General features: G+C 40.3%; 1 protein-coding gene across 12 annotated transcripts in view; it reads left to right on the forward strand.

Moving 5' to 3' along the window:
- The first annotated feature begins 2509 nt into the window (after nucleotides 1–2509).
- ST3GAL3 (ST3 beta-galactoside alpha-2,3-sialyltransferase 3) overlaps nucleotides 2510–18268 on the forward strand; it is a 160085-nt gene continuing 144326 nt past the window's right edge. For 9 of the 12 annotated variants that reach the window (XM_044913994.1, XM_044913996.1, XM_021683815.2 and 6 more), the window contains exon 1: nucleotides 2545–2673. In XM_044913994.1, coding sequence (XP_044769929.1) covers nucleotides 2559–2673 — 115 coding nt within the window. In that variant the 5' untranslated portion in view covers nucleotides 2545–2558. Of the gene's footprint in view, nucleotides 2731–18268 lie in introns of all 12 variants that reach the window. The other 3 variants (XM_044913992.1, XM_044914000.1, XM_021683814.2) reach the window with 2 other exon arrangements.

The raw sequence follows: 18268 nt of genomic DNA on the forward strand, positions 1-18268 counted from the left end.
CTATTGTGTGTCTTTATTTATTCAGATCTCTTATGTCCATTGGTGAAAATCTTGCCCATTTCCTCCTGTTTATTTTTAGATATTTTATAGATTTTGTTGCCATAATGAATGGAATTCTTCCCCATACATCTTCTCATCAGTATTGCTGGTATAGTTTTTAAGAAGCTGTTGATTTTTTTTTCTTTTTTTTTTTTTAATTTAAATTCAGTTAGCCAACATATAGTACATCATTAGTTTCAGAGGTAGAGTTGAGTGATTCATCAGTTGCATATAACACCCAGTGCTCATCACATCACGTACCCTCCTGAATAAGCCTGTCAGTCAGTTACACCATCCCCCAGCCCCCTCCCCTCCTCCAACCCTCAGTTTCTTTCCTATAGTTAAGAGTCTCTCATGGTTTGTCTCCCTCTCTGATTTCTTCCCATTCAGTTTTCCTACCCTTCCCCTATGATCCTCTGCACTGTGTCTTATATTCTTCATATGATAATTGTCTTTCTTTGATGGACTTATTTTGCTCAGCATAATACCCTCCAGATCCATCCTTGCAAATGGCAAGATTTCATTTTTTTGATGGCTGAGTAATATTCCAGTGTGTGTGTGTGTATACACACACCACATCTTCTTTATCTATTCATCTGTTGATGAACATCTGGGCTCTTTCCCTAGTTTGGCTATTGGACATTGCTGCTATGAACATTGGGGTGCAGGTGCCCCTTTGGATCACTGCATTTGTATCTTTGGGGTAAATGCCTAGTAGTGCAATTGCTGGGTCATAGGGTAGCTCTATTTTTAACTTCTTGAGGAACCTCCAAGAAGCTGTTGATTTTTGTGGGGTGCCTGGCTAGCTTAGTTGGAAGAGCATGTGACTCTTAATCTTGGGGTTGTGAGTTTGAGCCCCATGTGGGGTATAGATTACTTAAATAAGTAAAACTTAAAAGAAAAAAAGAAGCTGTTGATTTTTTGTAAATTAATCTTATAATCACCTACTTACTAGTTCTAATGGTTTTTCAGTTGATTCTCTTGGCTTTTCTGGATGGACAGCTAAGTCTGCAAATGATAACTTTTTATCACTTTATTTATAATATTTATATGTAATTTCTTTCTCATATGTTATTTCCTGGCTAAGATACCTGAGTGAGGTGGGGGGTGATCCTGGGAAGTCTTCCCCGCCGATGTTCCATTTCAGGTGAGCATCAGAGAATGTGCCATAGGCGAAACAGCAGTGTGGCCGAGAATGTCCCAGGCAGGCCTCGAGGAGGGAAACAAGGCTGTGTTCAGTGAATTGGAAGAAGAAAGGCACAGGACACAGATAGGGTTGGGAGGTGCAAGAGATGGTTTGGAGAGTAAAATAGGGGCACAGTCAGAAGCTGCTAGACTCTAAGGAGCAATGACCTTATTTTAGAGGAATTGAGAATTGAATGAAAGATGTGTGAGGCAGAATGGCACCCCAAAGATGTCCACACCCGAATCCCTAGAATCCATTAATATGTTCCCTTATGTGGCAGAAGGGACTTTACAGATGCAAATAAGACCACAGACCTTAAAACAGGGAGATTATCCTGGATTCTTCAAGTAGGCCCAACCTAATCACATGAGCCTGAGAAGCAAAGAAGTTTCTCTGACTGGTGGCAGAAGCAAGATGTGCTGGAAGGGGAAGTTGGAGAGATTCAGAGAGGGACCTAACCCACTGTGGCTGAAGGGGGCCATGTGGAAAATATGAGAAGGAATACAGGAGCAGAGACTGTGTGATAACCAGCAAGGAGATGGGGACCTTGGCCCTGCAGCTGCAGGCAATTGCATTTGGTCAGTAGCTGGAATGAGTGAGCTTGGAAGCGGCTTCATCTTCAGAGTCTGCAGAGCGGAGGACAGCCCTGGTGCCCCCTTGGTTTTGGCCCTTGGGAGACCCCATGCAGAGGACCCTGCTGAGCCACAGTGTACCTGGACTTTGGGCCTCCGGAAGTCTGAGATAATAAATTCGTGTTGTTTTCAGCCACCGAGTCTATGGTGTTCTGTTTCAACCGCAGTGGAACACTAACACAAAGGGGTTTGAGCAGGAGAGTAATGTCAGATTTTGTGTTATTAACAGACCCGTCCTACTTCTGTGTGGAGAATGGATTTGGGAGAGTGCAGTTTGGAGGCGGGGAGCTTGTCTCTGGAAACGCAGTGGTGGCGTGGACTAGGGTAGTGATGGGGGCCAGGGGGTGTGATTGGGGATTTATCTGGCAGGTTGGAATTGCCAAAATTTGGTCATTGATTGGATGCTGGGAATGAGGGAGAGGAGGGACGCAGGGATGATTGCTGGTTTCTGGCTTGGATACTGAGTGACTGGTGAAGCTGTTTCTTGAGACTAGGACTAGCAGGTTAGAGGATGCCATGTCAGGAAGTCCGTGGTAACTCTAGGTGGCTCTTCATTTGGAAATTTTCCTATACGCACTGATTTTAAGGTAGAGTATATCAACAAGGTGATTGCTTTATCCTTTAAGACCTAAATTGGTTTATTTTTTTATTTTTTTATTTTTATTTTTTAGGTCATGTAGGAAATCGTAAATCATGTGAAGATGGGACTCTTGGTATTTGTGCGCAATCTGCTGCTAGCCCTCTGCCTTTTTCTGGTACTGGGATTTTTGTATTATTCTGCGTGGAAGCTCCATTTACTCCAGTGGGAGGACTCCAGTAAGTATGGTCGCTCCAGCCTGCCCCCAGGAAAAGCCCGGCCCAGAGTGGTAACTGGTCGTTCGGGGGCTGCGGTGCTTTCATATTCTTCAGAGACGGGCAGTGAGAGGAAGCCGCGAACTCCTGGGACTTAGAGGCTCAGACATTGCCTGCCATTTTTGTGGCTGTAGGTTGAGAACTTTGATGTTCTTCAAAAACTGCATGCCATGGCATATCCTTTTATGATCGCAGTGAAAACATGCTATTCTGCAATAAAACCCCAAACTCTACCAGTATGTCTAGTTTTTGAATGCCGTTCTTTTTAATTACTGCGGTGTCTTGCCGCTCCCATTTGTATTCATTGCCTTAGGGCTGGGGGTTGAAGTTGGTTTTCTCCTGCCCTGAAAACAGTCACCTCTACCTTTTCTTTGAATTTTCAGTTTTCAGTTTAATATTGTCTTTGTTTTATTTTCCCTGAAGAAATTTTGCCTGCCTAATTATTTTGCCCTTGCTTGCCCTGAACTTGAACCTGAATAGAATAATGGCTTTCCCCCGACCTCCCCAGTAACTCTCAGTCCCTTTCTTCGGCTTGTACCTGCGGCCTCTGTGTTACACAGTGTTTCCTACTAGCCTTCTGCTCCTCTCTGACTTGGTTTCGATTCATCCAGTCTGGCCCGTGTTGTGGCTTTAGGCTTGCGGTTGAAGGGCTCGCTTTGGGTGGCGCTGTCCTTTGCATGTTCTCTTCTTGGACGTAGCTTGAAGTGTCACACATGGGCCATAAGTAGTTTTCCTTTTGGTTCTTTTGTCTGATGGCTGTCTGAGCTTGGCTCAGGAGACATTGGGTAGTGGGTCCTGATTCCTAGTGAATGTGATTTCTCTAAGATAGTTTTCTTTTTACAAATATCAACTGATACCAGTGTAGAATTTACTCAAGAGTAGAATCAGTCTGTAGGTGTGAGGTTAAAATGAGATAGAAGGAGTTGGAAGAGGCAGCTGCAGTTGGCCCTGCTACTGTATTAAGACCTTAATATGGGAACCATTCCTATGAAGTAGTTCATTTCTTTCTTACGTGGCCCAAACTCCTGAAGCATTTTCAAGCCAGTTTTTTAAAATGTAGTGTTAAGTCTTTAATTTATTATTTTATGTGTATTGTTTAAGTGCCTCTTAAATGCTTAGCTTATAATTTTAATTAATTACTTTGGGTTTCCAGAGTTTATTTAAATTTCTCTCTTCCAACTTATTTTTAAAATCAAGGAGACTACCCAGAATAAAGTGTTTGTGTCAGGGTAGTACAAAATTCTGTAGTGAAAGGCACTGTCTATATCCATAATGGATGGATTCATCTGTATCCATAAAATAGATGGGAATAGTCTTAAGGAATGGAGGTCTCCTTTTCTGTTGAGAACTATTGACCTGTAGACAACATAACCAAGAATTAGATAATATTTTCCCAGAGAAGTTGAGAAGGACATTAACTTTATGGAAGACCTATTGTATGTCAGGTTTTAGACGGACAGCTTACAAATTTTAGTTAATTTACTTCTTGCTCTTGGGGCGCCTGGGTGGCTCAGTCGGTTAAGCGACTGCCTTCCACTCAGGTCATGATCTCGAGGTCCTGGGATCGAGCCCCACGATGGGCTCCCTGCTCAGCAGCGAGTCTGCTGCTCCCTCTTCCTCTGCTCCTCCCCCTGCTCTGTTCTCTCTCTCCCCCTTTCTCTCTCAAATAAATAAATAATCTTTTAAAAAAAAATTACTTCTCACCCTAACCATGTGGAGATGCTGTTATCCCTGTTTTTCAGCTGAGCAAATGGAAGTATTTAATTAATTTACCTAAGTTACACAGGTAATTATTAGAGCTGGAATTGAATCCTGATTTGCCTTTATTTAAAGAAAAAATTTTTTAAAGATTATTTGAGAGAAAGAGCGTGCGCACAAGCAGGGGCAGAGGCAGAGGGAGAGGGAGAAACAGACTCCGTGCCGAGCAGGGAGCCTGACATGGGGCTCGATCCCAGGACCCTGGGATCATGACCTGAGCCGAAGGCAGACGCTTAACCGACTGAGCCACCCAGGCGCCCCTATTTTTAAAATTATTTATTTATTTATTTTAGAGAGAGAGAGCATGTGTGTGCATGCACAAGCGAGTGAGGGACAGAGACAGAGGGAGAGAGAGAGAGGATTTTGAGCAGACTCTGCACTGAGCGCAGAGCCCTACACGGGGCTTGATCTCACAACCCTGAGATCATGACCTGAGCCGGTATCAAGAGTTGGACACTTTTTTTTTTTTTTTTTAAGATTTTATTTATTTATTTGACAGAGAGAAACACAGCGAGAGAGGGAACACAAGCAGGGGGAGTGGGAGAGGGAGAAGCAGGCTCCCCACTGAGCAGAGAGCCCGATGTGGGGCTCGATCCCAGGACCCTGGGATCATGACCTGAGCCGAAGGCAGACGCTTAACGACTGAGCCACCCAGGCGCCCCAAGAGTTGGACACTTAACTGAGTGAGCCACTCACTTAATCAGGCACCCCCTGATTTGTCTTTAAAGCCTATGTTCATTATGATATTGAAAAGTACAATAAATACAAAGACTGAGGATAGGATTGAATCCTGTATTCTGATTGGTAAGAAGAGAGGAGAGGGACTGAGAAGAAATAGTAGAGAGCATCAGGAGGGCGGTGGAGAAAGAAAAAGGAAGGAAAGTAAGGGGGAGGGACAGAAAGAAAGTGCTCCAGATGACGGAGGGCTTTATGAGCTTGGAGGTGGTGCTGTAGGCTTGCTTCAGTAGGTGAAGAATAGCTGTCTGCTTTTCCTTTGAGTGAGTTATCTGCTGACTAACCACTATTTGCATATTTTTGTTATTCCGACTTCCAGCCTTTCAGATACTTGACTTTGAATAGGTTGTTTTAGACCGTCTTACAGGAGCATATTGTCACGTCAGAGGGCAGGGTACTATGACTAACTCTGACGGCTTACCTGGGCCAAGGGGGGACCTTTACCCCACACACTAAGTCAGCCAGAGGGAGTGCCCTAAGGCAGGGAGATGACTGCTGGGGAGGGAGAGTTGGGCTGCTGGTAATAATAAGAGTGACTTAGTGGGTATCTCCTGTGTCTGCACTGTAATGAGAACTTCACATTCCTAATTTTGTTTGATCCTCATAGTTTAGATTGATCATTACTGTCCTGTCCTACAGACGTAGAAGCTGAGGCTTCAAAGAGGCTCAGTAAAGAGTTTGTATGTCTTTCATGCAAGGGCATTTACAAGTTGGAAAAATAAATGTCTTTAGCATTATGTTTCCTTAATTTTTATACTTTTTATGACTTACGAAGATGATGTATTGGAATTCCTTCATAGTGGTGGTGGAGGGGGTCTAGAGATATTTATTATTAAATTATTCATTTAATAAGTAGTATATTCCTATTAGGGCCCATGTGCTTTTCTATGTAACTGGATGTAAGATGCATAGACCTTTATGCTCACAGCCTATAACACGAGAAAGAAATAAAACAGCTCTTATATGTTGCATTCTGAAAGAGACGTCTGTATGAAATGCCATGTTGGAGCATAGAATCCCTTCCAGATGGAAAATTTTATGATTTCATTAATCCCAAGACATATTGTGACAGGATGCAAACTGCTTTGTTTTGAGCAACTTAGAGCTGTGTCAAGTCTTGGTCAGATTGCTAGGACTTGGCTCAGATGCTTAACCTGAAAGACTTTAAGTAGAAGATTGGTCTAGTTATCAACCTATTTTTAAATTTATTTTTTTATTAAGTAGGCTCCATACCTAGCATGGAGCCCAGTGCGGGGCCTGAACTCATGACCCTGGAATTGAGACCCAAGCTGAGATCAAGAGTTGAACACTCAACTGACTGAGCCACCCCAGGCACCCCTCAACCTGTTTTTAAAAGTTCTGTAGCTGGGGGCGCTTGCGTGACTCAGTCGATAGAGAGCATGTGACTTGTGATCTCAGGGTCATGAGTTCAAGCCCCACATTGGGCATGGAGCCTACTTCAAACAAACGAAACAACAACACTGAGATACTACCACATTATCTATCAGAATGGCCAAAATCCAGAACACTGACAACACCAGATGCCAGCGAGGATGTGGAGCCACAGGAACTCTCATTCATTGCTGATGGGAATGCAAAATGGTACAGTGACTTTGGAAGACAGTTTGGCAGTTTCTTATAATACTAAAGATACTCTAACTCTGTCATCAGTCACATTCCTTGGTATTTACCCAAAGGAGTTAAAAGCTTATGTTCACAAAAAAAAAGCCCTGCATACAGATGTTTATAACAACTATATTCATAATTGCTAAAACTTGGAAGCAACCAAGATGTCCTTTAGTGGTTGAATGGATAAAGAAACTGTGGTAGATCCAGACAATGGAATATTATTAAGTGCTAAAAAGAAATAAACTATCAAGTTATGAAAAGACACAAAAGAGCCTTAAATGCATATTTCTTTCTTTTTAAGGATTTTATTTATTTATTTGAGAGAGAGAGACAGAGATAGCGACCAAGAGCACAAGTGGGGGGAGAAGGAGAAGCAGGCTCCCCACTGAGCAGGGAGCCTGATGTAGGCCTTGATCCCAGGACCTTGGGACTACAACCTGAGCCAAAGGCAAACGCTCAACCAACTGAGCCACCCAGGCACCCCCTTAAATGCATATTTCTAAGTGAAAGAAGCCAGTCTTAAAATGCTACGTACTGCATGATTCCAACTTTATGACATTTTTGGAAAAGGCAAAACTATGGAGACAATAAAAGGATTAGTGGTTGCCAAGGTTTGGAAGTGAGGGGAGTGACATATAGGCAGGGCATAAGGAATTTTTAGGGTGGTAAATCTGTATGATATCATAATGATGAATATGTTTTTGTACTTTTGTCCAAGCATATAGAATATACAACACAAAGCATTAACCCTTACGTAAACTATGGACGTTAGGTAATTATGATGTGTCAGTGTAGGTTCATTACTTTTGAAAGTATACCACTCTGATGAGGGATATTGATAATAGGGGAGGATATACACATGTGGAGGCCGGAGATATATGGGAAATCTCTGTACTTACCTCTAAATTTGTTGTGAACCTAATACTGCTCTAAAAAAATAGTCTTAATAAAAAAAGTACTGTAGAATTATTATACTTTATGTGTGTGCATGTACACATACATATAGTATGGTAGAAATATATACGTACATATATTTAACTTAATGAACAGATCAACACAATCTTGGGAGGAGTTGGGTATACTTCAGTTTCATCATCTCCAAAATGGAGACAAAATACTGACATTTCTCTTGGCTCTGATGCTTTATTCTGGTCAGGCCTTGTAGGAGAGTTGGGTAGTTGCCCTCTTATCAGTAGACCTAATATTTATAGTCCATTTCATGGAAACTTTACATACTTTATTATTATTTTTATCTATTCATATTTCATAAGTTAAAGTGGATATTTTATAGGAGTAGGATTAATTTCTTATGAGACCTTTAAAAATTCATACTACTACGTTTATCAGTATAGCAACTCCCACTGTGTTCTTGCCTATATTTACAAAAGATCATAACTGGAGAGATTATAAAATATGCATTATTGATCTGATTACTATGGAGAATACCATCTGGTGAGTAAGTTGGCGTTTGGATCTGATATTGGGAGAAGGGTAGATTAAGTTTAGCTTATAGACAGAGGAAATTATATTAACTCTTAGTTTTCCATCTTAAAAATGAAATGGAGGCTGGCATTTTTAGCCCGTAGCTTAGGGTGACCCTCTGCTTCTTACGATAATGGCAGAACTGGTATTAGGCTAGCCCTCTCTCTATTACTATAACACCGGACAGAATAAATGAAGCAACTCTTGTCAAGCAGTGGACAGTAGGCAGTAGAAAATTTCAGTCTCTAAGAAAAAGAAAACTCATGAGGTGAGAGCTCCACAGTTCTCTTGCGGGGAGGGGGCAGTTTCCCAACCCTGTTCAGAGAGCTGGGATCTAAACAGACTGCAGTGCTTCCACATGGCTAAGGAGGCAAAGATCAGAGTTTAGGGCAGCTGAAGTGGTTGGAGTCCATGACATGGGTCATCACTGAATAGGGAATTGTTCAGAGGCAGGGTCTCGGAAGTCTGGGGTTGGGGGCAGTTCCGGTGAGTCTGTAGCTGAGGACTGAGCTGTGTATGCACAGGCCAAAACTGCCTGCATTTAACCACATCCACAGGATGGGAGTAGAGGTCAAGCAGTATTGTGGGTAGCTGAAGCATCAGGGATTTTAAAGTGACAGCCCGGCCAGGGTGGAGAAAGCTCATGAGCACTTTACTACCCCTTGCATCGAGAGACCAGAAAGACCAGGCCTTAAGAATAAAGATCTCGGGGCGCCTGGGTGGCTCAGTCAGTAAATGTCTGCCTTCGGCTCAGGTCATGATCCCGGGGTCCTGGGATCGAGCCCCACATCGGGCTCCCTGCTCGGTGGAGAGCCTGCTTCTCCCTCTCCCACTCCCCCTGCCTGCTTGTGTTCCTTCTCTGTGTCTCTGTCAAATAAATAAAATCTTAAAAAAAAAAAAGAATAAAGATCTCACTCTAGAGTAAGATATACTCAAGACTCACCCTAACAAGATGAAAACCAAGCCCCAGCAAGGCAGATTTTAAAGGTTGGGTCCCAACAAGTTAGAGAAGTCAAAAATGCCATGGATTTCCTCAGATCCACACTAAACATAGCATAGAATCATGTCTACACAAATTCAAGGTCAGGCAGTAATTGAACTGCCTGTTAAAATACAAATCGATGCTCTTCAGTATTCATAGTTTCCGCATGCCATCTCCACAGTGGTCAGTGTTCAGTAAAAAGTTACTAGACATACAGACACACAGGAAATTGTGATCCATATTCAAGAGAAGAAAAAGTCTATAAATGAGATAGCTCAGATATTGCACTTAGCGAAGTAGCTATTACAAATAATTTAAAGAATTAAAGCAAAATACTGTGAACAATAAGTAGTTCCAGCAGAGAAATCAAAACTATTTTTAAAAACAAATTCTAGTACTGAAAAGTATAGAAACAGAATATGAAGATTTTACTTAACAGTAGATTGAATATAACAGAAGTCAGTGAACTTGAAGAGAGTGTAATAGAAACGATCCAATCCAAAACACAGAAAGAAAAAATGTGGAAGAAAAATGAATAGCCTCAGGCAACTGTGGCACAATATAAAATTGTCTAATATATATGAGTATTGGACAGAAAAAAAAATTGAAGATATAATGGCTGAAAACGTCCTAAGTTTGGTGAAACACATTGCCTTACAGATCTAAGAAGCTCAGCAAACTTTAAGGATAAATATTGGGGAAATCTAGGCATATCATAGTCAAACATCTGAAATCTAAAGTGAAAATCTTGAAAACAAAAAAAAAGAAACCTTCTAATGAGGGTAAGAAATTCCACTTACCCTTCACCATAAATAGTGGAATTCACACCATGAAAGATCTTTTAAGTGCTGAAAGAAAAATACCAAACACCTGTTGTCCCAGAATTCTTTATCTGTTGAAAATATCCCTCAAAAATGAGGGTGAAATGAAGACATTTTAAAAAAAATTATTTATGTATTTATTTATTTGACAGACAGTGAGAGAGGGAACACAGGCGGGGGGGTGGGAGAGGGAGAAGCAGGCTTCCCGCCGAGCAGGGCTCGATCCCAGGACCCTGGGATCATGACCTGAGCTGAAGGCAGACGTGTAACGACTGAGCCACCCAGGCGCCCCAAGACTTTTTTTTAAACAAAGAAAAGTTAAGGGAATTTGCTGCTAGCGGAACAGCATTACAAAAAAAAATACTAATGCATATCCTTTGGGACACCAGGACGTGAGACCAGATGGAAACTTGGATCTATAGGAAAAAATGAAGATCACTAGAAATGGTAAAAATAATGGGCAAATATAAAAGACTCTTTTTCCTTTTTTCTTATAATTTGCTTAAAAGACAGTTGCTTAAAGCAAAAATAGTAACCATGTGGAATGAAGTTTAGAATCTATGTAGAAGTAAGATGTGACAAAACTTGCTCAAGGAATGGGGAGAGGGAGGTTAAGTGGAACCTTACTCTTGTGAGGTTATTACATTTGTGAAAAATAAGAAGTGGGAAGTAGGAATATTGTGTATAAGTTGAGGAAAGAATAACAAGAGGTATGAAATGTCAGATGTGAAGAGGTGTCATATTGACTCTAAATAGTCTGATAAGTTAAAGATGTGTATTGCTTAGAACTCCTTGGTAGAACAACTACTAGGAAAAAACAACAGCAACAACCCCTCCCCCTCCAAATATATATCTAAGAAGCCAAAGAAGAAATAAAAAGCACTAAAAAAATATTCAGTTAACCCCAAAGAAAGTAGGAAAACAGCAATATAAGAGCACAAAACAGAAGAGAGAAATGGGAAACAAATGGTAAGACAGTTGATTTATTCCTGACTGTATCAACAATTACATTTACAGGCGAATGGATTAAAGCTCCAGCTGAAGGCAGAAACGGTCAGAATAGTTGAAGCATGATGTATGTCCTGATATGAGAGACCTATATTTTAAATTTAAAAACAGGTTCAAAGTAGGGGCGCCTGGGTGGCACAGTTGGTTAAGCATCTGACTCTTGGTTTTAGCTCAGGTCGTGATCTCAGGGTCCTGGGTTCGAGCCCCGCATCGTGCTCCGAACTCAGCCCCGCATCGTGCTCCGAACTCAGCCCCGAGTCTGCTTGGGTTTTTCTCTCCCTCTCCCTCTGCCTCTCCTCCACCACTCCCCGCCCCATGGTCTCTCTTTCGAAAAAAGTAAGTAAATCTTAAAAAAAAAAAAAAACCCACAAAACAGGTTCAGATTGAAAGGATGGAAAATATATAAACAATCAGCATAGGAAAGCTGGCTTAGCTATACTAATTTCAGGATATATCTTAAGAAAGAATTTATAAGAGATTATAGAGGGTCACTACATAATGATAAAAGGAGCAGTTTACCAGGAAGACATACATAAATATGTATGTACCTAATCAGAGAGCATCAAACTTCATTAAGCAAAAACTGTTAAGACTAAAAGGGAGAAGAGGACAAATCCACCATCATGTTCAAAAATATGAATACCCCTCTCTCAGTAATTAATAAAAGAAGTCAAAAATCTGTAAGGATATAGATGATCCAAGCAACTCTATGAAGTACCTTTATCTAATTGAGATTTATAGAACACTTTACCCAATAATGGCAGAATACACATTCTTTCCAAGTGTGCACAGAATGTTTATTGAGATTTTTGTGCTATTGAGGACATCATAGACAAAGTTAATATGCAGATAATATACTGGGAGAAGAAAATTTCAATATTTGTTAACTATACTGGAATTAAAATAAAAAAATTTGCTAGGGTTGATATTTAGAATAGACAAGGAATTCCTGCAAATCAAGAAGAAAAAGGCAGCATTCCCAGTAGAAAATGGGCAAAGAGGGACACCTGGGTGGCTCAGTTGGTTAAGCCACTGACTCTTGATTTTGGCTCAGGTCGTGATTTGGGGTTGTGAGATTGAGCCCCCCATCTAGCTCCGCACTTAGCGCGGAGTCTTGTCCCTTTTCCTCTGCTCCTCCCCCTGCTCTCTCTCTCAAATAAATAAATAAATAAATAAAATCTTTTTTAAAAAAGGAAAATGGGCAAAAAATTAGAAGAAAGAATTTACAGAATAAAAAACCCATTGGCTAAGCATAGGAATAGATATTCAAATTTAGGGGCTATAACAAATATTAAAATTAAAACAAGATACTACTTTATACCTCTTAGACTGAAAAAAGAAGAAAGCTGGATAATGGCCAGTGTTGGCAGGAATGTGAGAATATAGTAACCAGTATTCTTTGCTGGAGGGAAGGTAGACTAGCAAAGCCATTCTGGAACACGGTCTTGTAATAATTAATCAACTGAAGTACACACACATCTTTTAGCTCAGCAGGTCTGCTCCTTTATATATATATTCCATGGCGCTTATCAGATCATGCATTATTTGTGTGCCCAAGGAGTTGGAGGATGAGTCTGCTTCCATCCTAGGGGTAGGGGTGAATAGGCAAAAAGTAGGGTATTTATATCATGAAATGATTTGCAGCTGTTAGAAGTAACAGATCCTATATACATGAAACAACATGGATGGAACTTTAAAAATATAGTTTTCTAAGTCAAAAATGAAACAGTAACACAATGCCATTTTTTATAAATTAAAAAGGCAGGCATACAAAGATTTCTTAGGATACAATAAACATGAGCCATAAAATTAAAATTTGATAAACTTTACCAAAATTAAAAATGTTTGCCCTTTATTTTATTTTTTTTAAAGATTTTATTTATTCATTTATTTGACAGAGAGAGAGCACAAGCAGGGGGAGGGGAAGAGGGAGAAGCAGACTCCCCGCTGAGCAGGGAGCCCCAAGTGGGGCTCGATCCCAGGACCCTTAGATCATGACCCGAGCTGAAGGCAGACGCCTAACCAACTGAGCTACCCAGGCGCCCCAGAAATGTTTGCCCTTTAAAAAACACTAAGAGGGCGCCTGGGTGGCTCAGTTGGTTAAGCGACTGCCTTCGGCTCAGGTCATGATCCTGGAGTCCCGGGATCGAGTCCCACATCGGGCTCCCTGTCCCACATCGGGCTCCCTGCTCGGCAGGGAGTCTGCTTCTCCCTCTCCCGCTCCCCCCTCTTGTGCTCTCTCTCTCTCTCACTCTCTCTCTCAAATAAATAAATAAAATCTTTAAAAAAAATAAAAAAAATAAAAAACACTAAGAAAATGAAAAGGCAAGCCACAGAATGGAAGGAACATTTAATACTTGTACATACAATGTTCAATTATAAAATACTCAGTACATGCATATGTTTATATCTAAAATATATAAAAGATTCTTGTAAGTTAATAAGGTAAACAGCTTAATCAAAATGGGTAAAAGATTTGAAGAGACACTATACAAAAGAAGATGTGGGAATGGCCAGTAAACACATGAAAAAATTCCCAACATTCTTACTCATCATAGAAATACAAATTAAAACATTGTATACAGTGAGATAACATTAGGTACCAATTAGAATGACTCAAGTTTTAAAAAAAGATAATGTATTATCAAGAATATGAAGTAAATGGAACTCTCATATTGCTATTGTGAATGTAAAATGGTGCAACCACTTTGGAAACCAGTTTGGCAGTCTCTTAAGAGTTATACTTACACCTGCCAAAATGACAGTCATTCCACTCTTCAGTATTTACCTACGAAAAATAAGAGCATATGACCACGTAAAGACCTGTATAAGAATGCTCAAAGCAGGTTTATTCCCAGGAGCTCCAAACTGGAAACCAACCTAAATGTCTATCAACAGGCGAATGGCTAAACAAAATGTGATATATTCACACAGTGAGGTACCATTTAGCAACGGAAAGGAACAAGCTTGATCCATGCAGCATCGTGGATGAATGTCAAACTCATTACTCTGAGCAGAAGAAATCGGACAGAGAAGACTACATATTATATGGTTCCATTTATATAAAGTACAAGGTAATTATTAGTAATTGAAAGCAGATTCTTAGTTACTATGGATGAAGTGTGAAGGGAAGGGTGGATTGCAAAAGGGCACAGGAATTTTTTGAGATTGATAGAAACGTTCTGTGTCTTGATTTATGGCAGTGGTTTTGTGAGTGTATATAACTGTCAATACTCTTCAAATTGTATGCATTAAATTGAAGCAGTTTATTGTATATAAGTTACTCCTGTTGATAAGAAAGGTTGATAAGTTGATAAGAAAAAATAAATGCATATCAAACATATATATAGTAAAAGAACATAAGCGAATATAAATATTAAACAATAGAATAGTTGCCTCTGTAGGAGGAAGGAAATGGGAAGAAAAGGGGAATAAAATTTATGACTTGATTTATATTATTTTCCATAGGGTTCCTTGTAATTCCCTCAATGTGGTTGGATAATTGTTTCTGTATGCCTCTACATTCTCTGATAGGAGGATAGCCTGTCTGAGTGCAGGAAAGAAGACCCCCTAGGGAGAAGAATAGCCAGTATGTACACTAAAAACCACAAAACATTGCTGCGTGAGAAATGAAAGAATATTGAGATAAAGACACTGTGTTTATGGGGCAGAGGCATGATATTAAGATACTGAATCTCCCCAATTTGTTTTAAGCTTCAATTCCCAATAAAAATTCCAGAAGACTTGGTGGGCTATTTTTAAATTTATTTTTTGGTAGAAATTGCTAGCTGACTCTAAAGTTTATATGGAAACACAGAATTTAAAATATTCAAAACAGTTTTAAAAAATAGCAGGGGCACCTGGCTGGCTCAGTCAGTGGAGCATGCGACTCTTGATCTCGGGGTTGTGGGTTGAAGCCCCACGTTGGGTGTAAAGCTTACTTAAAAATAAATATTAGAAAAAAGTAACTAAGAGGATTTATATACTAACTGCTTTCAAAACTTATAAAGCTACTATAATCAAGATAGAGTGGTACTGGTATTAAGGTAGACATATAGATCAATGGAACAGAAAACAGTCCAGTAATAGACCACACATATATGGCCAATGGACTTTTTTTTTTAAAGATTTTATTTATTTGACAGAGAGAGCAAGCACAAGCAGGGAGAATAGCAGGCAGAAGGAGAGGGAGAAGCAGGCTCTCCGCTGAGTAGGAGCCCGATGTAGGGCTCAGGGCTCGATCCTGGGACCCCAGGATCATGACCTGAGCCGAAGGCAGACGCTTACCAACTGAGCCACCGAGGCACCCCTGGGATTTTTTTTAATTAAAAAAATATTTTTAATTTGAGCATAGTTGACACACAATGTTACATTAGCTTCAGGTGTACAACTTAGTGATTTGACAAGTTTATATCTTATGCTGTGCTCACCACAAATGTAGCTACCATCTGTCCTGTTATATCACTATAACAGTATCATTGACTATATTCCATATGCTGTGTCTCTTATTCCTATGACTTATTCATTCAGTAGCCAGTTGATTTTTTTTTAAAGATTTTATTTATTTATTTGAGAGAGAGAAAGAGAGCACAAGAGGGGGGAGTGGGAGAGGGAGAAGCAGACTCCCCACTGAGCAGGGAGCCTGATGTGGGACTCGATCCCGGGACTCCAGGATCATGACCTGAGCCGAAGGCAGTCGCTTAACCAACTGAGCCACCCAGGCACCCGCCAGTTGATTTTTTATAAAGGTGCCAAGGCAATTCAGTAGAAAAAGTATAATCTTTTCAATAAATGATAGCAAACAAACAAATCTTGATTCATGTTTCTCATCATATACAAGATTAAATTAAAATGTATTGCATATCTAAATGGAAGTGCTAAAACTATAAAACTCAAAGAACAAAATATAGGGGAGAATCTTTGTAACCTTGAGTTTGCTAAAGATTTTTTTAAAAGATTTATTTATTTTAGAGAGAGAGCACGAGCAGGGGGAGGGGCAGAGGCAGAGAATATCCAAGCAGACTCCCACTGAGCACGGAGCCTGACACAGGGCTCGTTACCATGACCATGAGACCATGACCTGAGCTGAAATGAAGAGTTGGACACTCACCCGACGGAGTCACCCAGACACCTCAAATTTGCTAATGATTTCTTGAGGGTAAAAAAAAAAGCATGAAAAAAAATAATAAACTGGACTTCATCAAAGGTAAAAAATTTTGCTTTTCAAAAGACATTGTTACAAGATTTTTTTAAAAGATTTTATTTATTTGAGAGAGAGAGACAGAGAGATGGGGGAGGGGCAGAGGGAGAAAGAGAAGGAGAGAGAGACTCTTCAGCAGACTCCCCACTGAGCACAGAACACAACTTGGGGTTTAATCCCAGGACCCTGAAATCAATACCTGAGCTGAAATCAAGAGTTGGTTGCTTTACCAACTCTGCCACCCAGGAATCCCACAAATGTAATTTATTTTTAAAGATTTTATTTATTTATTTGACAGAGAGAGACACAGCAAGAGAGGGAACACAAGCAGGGGGAGTGGGAGAGGGAGAAGCAGGCTTCCCGCTGAGCAGGGAGCCAGATGTGGGACTCTATCCCAGGACCCGGGGATCATGACCCGAGCCGAAGGCAGGTGCCCAACGACTGAGCCACCCACGCGCCCCACCACAAATATGATTTTTTAAATATGGCATAATGAATATGAAAACATTGGAAGTTCTGTATAACTCAGTGGACTAATAACGTCCAAAAGCCCACTGTTGTAATGTTCACAAATCATGCATGGCAAAAGGATTTGTTCAAAGTGTGAGACCAGTGGATGTTAATGTAATAAAGTGTGAAAATGTTTCCTGATACGGTTTCAGGTTCCATATTGCCACTGACCTTTAAGAAACTATCACTTTTTGGGCTTTGGTGTAGCATCAAAGAGGAATATCCATAAACATCTGAAATAACTGCCCCCCCCCCTTTTTTAACTTCTCCCTCTTCTATTATCTGTGAGGCCAAAATTTTTTTCATATATTTAAAGCAATGTTTCACAGCAGACTGAATGTGGAAATTGATGAGAATCCACACTTTTTTTTATAAGGTTGTAAATTTAAGACATTTGCACACATGGAAGAACAGTGCCACTCCTCCTACTAATTTTTTTGGAAAAGTTTTTTTTTCCCCCCATAAAATTGTATTGTTTATGGTAATATTTAATGAGCTTATTATAATTAATTTTAAATTAGTATTTAAACATTTCTTAGTTTTAATTTCCAATATAGTAAATATTCACTATTAACCCACACATATAGACCCTCTTTGGAGTTCTCAGTAAGTTTTGAGGATGTAAAACGGTCCCGATACCAGAAGTTTAAGAACCACTGTTGATTCTCTAGTCTTTAAAAGAGTGGAGTTCAGGCCTTCGTAGACTTCCAGAATTAAGAGTGTTTAGGAATTGGTTGACCTTTAGCTGTGGATACACAGTTGTCTGAGTGAGATCGTTGCTGAATGGGATGGCTTTCGGAAGCATAGTCATTGAAGTGAAGCCGTTGTTGATTGTCTGGCTTTTCAAAAGCCAGTATAGTGGTGTGAAGCGGTCATTGATCTGGAGGAACTTGAAACCAGTTCTGGTGGTTACTTCTTGCTATAGAAAAAGAACAATCAATACTCTCTTAAGTGGTTGGGAACCTTTTATTCTCAACGGAAGAGATGGGGAAAAAAAATAGGATGTACAACTCTTACAACTCAATAATAAAAAGACAAGCCAATTTTTCAAATGGTCAAGGGATCTGAATAGCCATTTCGCCAAAGAAGATAAGGGATCTGCTGCTTTTCAAAAGTTCGTGTTAGCCACTTAACTTTCACCAAAGACCTGCATGATTAGTACCTGTTTTCGCTGAGAGAACTCTGAAGAGGATTTTTGCCTTCATGAAAAAAAGGCGAAAAGAGAAAATAGCACTCAGTGTTTGTCTTGTATGGAGGCAGCGCGCGCTCCAAGGGGCGAGAGTGGCGCCTCCAAGCGCCTTTGGCCGGAACTACACCCACGGTGTCTGCATAGAGCCGCCTGTAGCTTTTAACGGTGTCTGAGCATCTGTGCTTTCCCTCGATTTATTTTGTGCATCCTTTAGCAAGATGTGCCCTAAGGTATCAGAAAGGCCT

The sequence above is a fragment of the Neomonachus schauinslandi genome, chromosome 4 (genome assembly GCF_002201575.2).
Source record: "Neomonachus schauinslandi chromosome 4, ASM220157v2, whole genome shotgun sequence".
Taxonomy (NCBI): Eukaryota; Metazoa; Chordata; class Mammalia; order Carnivora; family Phocidae; genus Neomonachus; species Neomonachus schauinslandi.